Source organism: Mastomys coucha, unplaced genomic scaffold, assembly GCF_008632895.1.
Source record: "Mastomys coucha isolate ucsf_1 unplaced genomic scaffold, UCSF_Mcou_1 pScaffold9, whole genome shotgun sequence".
NCBI classification, from domain to species: domain Eukaryota; kingdom Metazoa; phylum Chordata; class Mammalia; order Rodentia; family Muridae; genus Mastomys; species Mastomys coucha.
Genome location: NW_022196915.1, coordinates 45,990,980 through 45,997,917, shown reverse-complemented (window position 1 = coordinate 45,997,917; position 6,938 = coordinate 45,990,980). Strand labels below are relative to the sequence as shown.

Genomic DNA, 6,938 nt, shown 5'->3' with positions numbered 1-6,938 from the left:
AGTCACATTGAGACATGATTCACATATTAGTCCACCTGACAATGTATATATTCCAATGATTTTCTAGTATGCTTACAGAATTGTGTCATCACAGTCAACTTGAAGACACTTCTGTCACCCTAAAGAAGCCCAACACCCATCAGCAGTCACACCTACTGTACTTCCCACCACCGCCCTCCTTCAGTCACGGCATATGGATGGCATCATGTAACTCAGCAGTGTTCTCATGACTTATCCACGCTGTGGCATGCCTTAGTTCTGCACACACTCTTACTGTCAAACATGACTGAGTTTTGAGGAGGAAAAAGGATGCAGTTTCTGTGTGTATACATTTAGCACTCACTTGCACACAGTAATTACTCACTACACTAATATTATCACATTCCTTAACTTATCAACAGTATCACACAGTTGTTTCCCCAAATACCTGATTTCACACTGAAGTTCACAACTAGGAGATGAGATTCACTGGTAGAGTGCATGCTAATAAAAATTTGCCCTTGAATCTCCCACAGAAATGGCTTCCTCAGCCACAAAATAGGGCTCTCCAACTGCCTAACTTCAGGAGGGTGAGGGGCATGGAGTTCTGCTGGGGTAAGAACACAGAGAGGTGGAGTGCCAGCATGCCCTCGCCTCTGTATTCTGATACATCTTGGAGGTTTCACACAACTATTCTGACATTCCCAGGAATTCCCATGTTGTAGCTGTACTTTCCAGGGCCACAGACTGCTTGAAATGGAGTCTTACAGAGTCCCTGAATTCAGGTAGGCAATGGAAGTGGCATTACAGCCTGAAAGGGATTTCTAGGAACATGCCCCACGGGCTCTGCATCTGCACAGAGGCTGCTTTGAGGGGCAAGCAACTATTCATAAAGGAATAAGAAAGTTGAGGACTCTTCATTTTCTAAATAGCAAAATATTATTTTTGGGAATAAACAATCAAGTGCCAAGGTAGGTCCAATTTAAACACACACACACACACACACACACACAAGTAAACAAGTGGTTAGCTATTTTTAAATGTTCCTACTCTCTCCAATGATTAGGGGAACCAAATTTGGATTGTCTGAGGACAGAAGCAGGCTATTTCTAGTTTGCCATGAACTAAAGCTTTTTATAATCATGTATTTCTGAACACGATTAGATGACACTAGATCTCACTTCATATGACAGGGTGCACACTTTCAGTCACAGTGGTATGGCACACAGGTTTCTGAACGTCACTCCTCAGGAGGGTCTGAGGCAGGTCTCCATTCTTTGATGCTTGGTGTTTCCTAGAACTACCTTCACATTTTTGTTTATTCTGTTGGCTCACATTTTATGAGACAGTTCTAACACAAAGAAGAATGTAGGGACTAGGATGCCATGTCACTGCAGATGGGCACAAGGTCAGCAGCCATGGCCCCTCCCCTTGGCACTACTCCTCTTCTCTCCTGAGGCAAGAGCAGGGAGAGGGACAGGTATGCTCACAACATTCCTCACTTTAAAACAGTTTCAAAAGTAAACAGAAGATCAAAGCAAAGGACCAGAAATACCTCTGATCTCTCTTCTCAAGGTTTTTTTTTTTTTTTAAAGCATTCTTCATATTGTCCTTGGAACATCTCTAGGAACTTCCTTAGGATATGGAATATACTATTTGATTTATACAAATCAAGCCTTGCATTTCCGTTGAATGGATATTGAGTTTTCTGATGACTTGTATGTCATTCAGGTTTTAAAGTTTTAGAACCAGTCACATTGAGACATGATTCACATATTAGTCCACCTGACTATGTATATATTCCAATGATTTTCTAGTATGCTTACAGAATTGTGTCATCACAGTCAACTTGAAGACTCTCCTGAACTTGTGTCTGTCTCTTTACCACAAGCTCTAAGACTGTAACTGCAAAACATGAATCCAGACAGAGACAAGTTTCAAACTTAAAAAAAATTAGACATTCTTAATATGTACTGATTTCATTCACTATGTCTGAGACTTAGCAACATCTCAAGCTCATTATCTAGTACAGCAGACATCCCTACCAGTTCTTCAAAATGGTCACAGGTGACCTTATGTCTTCTTTACCAAGCAATTTTTTTTTTTTTTTCTAGACAGGGTTTCTCTGTATAGCCCTGGCTGCCCTGGAACTCACTCTGCAGACCAGGCTGGCCTTGAACTCAGAAATCTGCCTGTCTCTGCCTCCCAAGTGCTGGGATTAAAGGCAAACGTGCCACTACTGCACGGCTCCAAGCAAATTTTTGAATCAGCTTGACAAGTTACAGAAAAAATTCTGTTAGGATTTCAAGTGGAAATAAATGAAACTTGTATGTTAACATTTTAAGTATCCTAATGGCTTTTGGGGCAATAGCTATCTGGGAGCAGAAGCACTAAACTTTTAACTTGTCAAAGCAACTATTGCCTTATAAACCCCTGTCTCCTCCTCTAACAGAGAAGGGATTCTGTCCATGAATATACATTTTAAGACCAAACATTTCTGGAGTTCATTGAGCTCTTAAGTATACTCTATAGAGATCAATTATGAGAAAACAACCAAAAGCCGTGGCCAAAGCTGTCCAGATACGTAGTTGAACGGCAACATACCCAACAGTAAGAAATGGAATTAGTTGTCCATAGCTCAGGGACACTCATACTAAAAAAATACTCAGTGAAGTAGGATGCCTATAAGACTACTGTCCTGAAATTACACATACAACAGCTCAATGAGTCAAAAACTAGGATATAAATTGTCAGTATAATGTAAATAAAGCCTGGGAATATCCCAAGGATATATCCACAGTAGTTGTGAGTATGGGATTCCAAATGAACTTTTACCCTATATAGGCATATATTTAAATCTATTGTCTAAAGTTTCTGGGAGTAATACAAAAAAATAATTGTGTTACTCAGAAAGCAGAAAAAAAATGTTAGAAAAAACACCACATTTAGAAAGCAGTAACGGAGGTCCTGTGGGTTCGGAGAGGAGAAAGCAGAGGCCAGGACCTCTGTTCTAGCTTCCATTAGGCCTTCTACTCTAGCTCAGTCTCCAGTCACACTAGTAATCTTTTTTTTCTTAAGATTTATTTTTGTTTTAAATTATGAGTAGGTGTGCCTACATATGGGCATGTGCACAGGATTGCAGGTACCTTTGGAGGCAGAGGCATTAAATCCCCTGGAGCTAGAATTACAAGAGTGTAGTGAGCTACCACATATGGTGCTGGAATGTGACCCTGGGTGCCCTTGAAGAGCAGCAAGTGCTCTTAAAAACTGAGCCTCATGAAACCTTCTTTGAAGAGAAAAGGAAGAACTGAACTGCTAAAGTGTGGAAGCAGAACCTGGAGGAAACTTTGCCTCACTGCGTCCCCATCCTCTTGGCCTCCAGGGAATACTAATGTGGCCTTTACCAGGAAGGTCAAGCGTCATTTATTTTTCAGTGGAATTTTTAAAAAGATTTATTTATTATGATACATAAGTACACTGTAGCTGTCTTCAGACGTGCCAGAAGTGGGTGTCAGATCTCATTATGCGTGGTTGTAAGCCACCATGTGGTTACTGGGATTTGAACTCAGGATCTTCGGAAGAGCAGTCAGTGCTCTATCCCACTGAGCCATCTCGCCAGGCCCCTTTAATGGATTTTTAATTTGAAAATGACTTTATCTTACTACAAGGTACTGGGTTGCAGGGTCTCTGAAGTTAGGTCAGCTTGATGCAGATGTGAGATTTCTCTAAATTTATAAATTTATATGTAAAGGTCAGAGGCGAACTTGCCCAACTATAGCTAGTACTTAAGTTATGGTTTTCTGTAATAAATTAGTGGGAAAATAAGTTTGCAAAACAAAAAGATTGTTTAATTTTCTCTCAAGGAAAGGAAAGCAAAAAGCAGAGGCTTTTCACTTCAAAGTTAGAGAAAACCATATCCAGGCATCAGCTCTTTACCTTAAAGACATGGAAGGCTTCGAACTGGATGTTGGGACTTTTGTCTCGAAGCAGGTTCATCATCAGTTTCAGGTTCTCTGGCTTGCTGATGTACTTGGTCATAATGGTGAAATTGTGGCGGTCCAGGATCAGCTCACCTAGCAACTGCAAGAAGACACAAACCCAAAGCCATTATTTGATTCTTCAAATGCATCTCACCTAAGCTGAATGACAACCTAAGGCTGGTGTAAGAAGTGAAGAACTGTGAGGTGCTTAAAGAACAGGTGTACACCAGGCACAGCTGAGCTGCCATAGGCCCAGCTTCTCAGGAGGTGGAGATAGGAAGTTCACGTGAGCCCATGAGCTGCAGACCAGTGAGCACAGTGAGACCCAATGGCAAACAACACCAGCCAGCTGGCCGGCCAGGCCTGAACATGAGACTTATTGTATTTCTTTAAGCTTTCTTATGTTTTTGTCAATGTTAGTTCTTAAAGCAGTTTCAGCCACTCTGAAGAGGCAGCCTGATCTGCATCTACATCCACCACTTTGCTTCCCAGCCATGCACTCCTCCAAGAACAGTTAGGCAGAACACAAGTAACAAAACTGAGTGCACTCCCTCTCCTGCATGAATGCCCTTACTGGCTTACTGGATTAAGTAAGTCTTATCCTGGACTTGAATTTTTATCAGATTTATTTGCTTCATTTTATTTATGTGTATTTTGCCTGGCTGCACACATACACACACAGTGTATGTGAACCCCTGGAACTAGAGTTACAGCTGCCATGTGGGTGCTGGTGATCAAACCCAAGTCCTCTGCAAGAACAATACATACTTTAACCACTGACGTTTATTATGAAATCTGATCTAAGGCCAGAAAAATAAACACTCTGAATCTATATCAAATATGCAGAAGGCTTTTAAAAAACCATGTTGTGGTGTGTGTATGCAAGCAGAGAACTTAGTTACAACTGATTAGCTTCTATAGTGAGTCCCTCGAATTAAGCTTGGGCCGTAAGGTTTTATGGCAGGCATATATACCTGCTGAACCATCTTTTGGCTCAAAAGTTTACAAAAAAAGTAAATAAGGATACAACTCAGTGTAGAGTACTTACTTAGCATGGGTGAAACTCTAGATTCAATCTCCAACACAGCAGTACAAAAAGTACAGTCAAAACATTGTATAGTGACATATCAGTGGTTCTCAAAAGGCAACATTATTTTGAAGCAAAATTAAAATACTCCAAGTGAGACTGGCTGCAGCCTGTCCAGCAGTCCAGTAACAGGAGCTTCCGGCACTGGGCAGTTATGGTGGCACATGCCTTTAATTCCAGCACTTGGGAGGCAGAGGCAGGCAGGCAGATTTCTGAATTTGAGGCCAGCCTGGTCTACAGAGTGAGTTCCAGGACAGCCAGGGCTATACAGAGAAACCCTGCCTCGAAAAAAAACCAAACCAACCAACCAACCAAACAAACAAAAAAAGAAGTACACCAGTGCTTTCCATGCAGATGCTCCTCTCACTTTCTGACTGTTCCTAAAATCCCCCAGAGAAGCACGCTGCACAGGTGCTTACAGAAACCTGGACTGGAAGGAGAGAGCACAGCAAACAGAAGCTATGTATTTCAGAACAGAATTCCAGGAGGGTGTGTACATGTGTGTGGGAAGGTGTCTGTTAGAGTCATCTTGCTTATGTTACTTATTTTGTCTATTCGATAGTGGGATCCACACACAAGATTAGCCATCTGCTGGTCCTGCTCCTTCTCATCCTGGTGAGGAATGGTGTAATTAAACTTTATTGGAACCTCCGTCCATGTAAAGCTCCCAAGGCTCTCCTGGAAGCTGCCTTTGTTCCTGGGTTCCCACTCCCACAGCCTGTGTCCACCTGTCACTGTCCTCGTCCTTCAGCACGGTATCTGGGGAAGTCTGCAGGTTCTCTTCTTCTAAACCAGCACAACTTTGTCAGTGGGGACACATTGAACACTGATGTTTCTGGAACGTCTAGTCAGTGCTGACCCACAAGTCTGTCTATTGCACAGCCCCACCTGGATGCTGCTGGCTGATTAACTTAACAACTTTAAGAACATTTCTTTTCTCTGTTGGAAACATAGATGCCTGTCAGCTCCTGAAGTTTTTCCTCAGCTCATTTTCCCTTGTTCCTTTTCATAGTAAAACAATTTTCAAGGCTTGCCAATTTCTGGTTTTCAGTGACTCTTACACATCCAACTCCTCAGTTTTACCACCAGTTTCCTTATTCCAAGGCTCCCTCTCTTCCATCTGAATAATTCCAAAATCACAATGATTTCCCTCAGTCCTTATTAGTCCTATCCATTTAGCAATTAAAATGACATTCTGGAAAGTCAGCTGTATTTACTATCAATCTACTTATACAACAAATAAACAAATGTCTCGTTTCCAAGGTTTTATCGGGAAACAACTCGCTAGGATGGCATTTTGGGTCATACACAGAGAATCACTTCTGCATCCTCCAGTTATTTCCTCACTGCCTCACAAACTCTTCCACGTCTGCTGAGACTCTGCTTGCTCTCTCCTCTTGAATTTTGAGGAATGCCTTCATTCCTATCTATCTGAACTGTCAGCTATCATGTCTAGCTCTGAAGCTATGCTAACCCTCCTCCTTGGTCTCCCAGCACTGCCTCTTGGCTTCTACTTGTTTCTGGTACACAGAATTTCCATGAATCTGCTTCGAGGGCAACCCACAGAAGGCATGGTGTTTCTATCTGTGCCCTTCGAAGCTAACCATGTGGTAGATATTGCTGGGGCTATCCTAGCAATAAGATCTCGCTCTTCTCAAAATGCAAAAAAGACATTTTATTACAGCATGAGTGTAAAACTATGGGAAACCTGTAAAAACATGACTGAAGGCTTAAAGCCTATCCCAGGAATACAGGTAAGTACTGAAGTAGCTTGGCTGAGTCTCAGGGTGAAAGGAGATGTGCCCTGTGCGAGAATTAGGGCACTGTCCTCTGCACTTCCTGGTTCACCAGGATTCCCATCACCATCTGTACTGGCTGGTTTTGTGTGTCAA

General features: G+C 42.1%; 1 protein-coding gene across 3 annotated transcripts in view; it reads right to left on the bottom strand.

The window, feature by feature from the left end:
• Positions 1-6,938, bottom strand: part of Cab39l (calcium binding protein 39 like) — a 108,945-nt gene that overhangs the window by 6,698 nt on the left and 95,309 nt on the right. For all 3 annotated transcript variants that reach the window (XM_031362927.1, XM_031362926.1, XM_031362928.1), the window contains one exon: positions 3,916-4,059. In XM_031362927.1, coding sequence (XP_031218787.1) covers positions 3,916-4,059 — 144 coding nt within the window. The remainder of the gene's footprint in view (positions 1-3,915; positions 4,060-6,938) is intronic.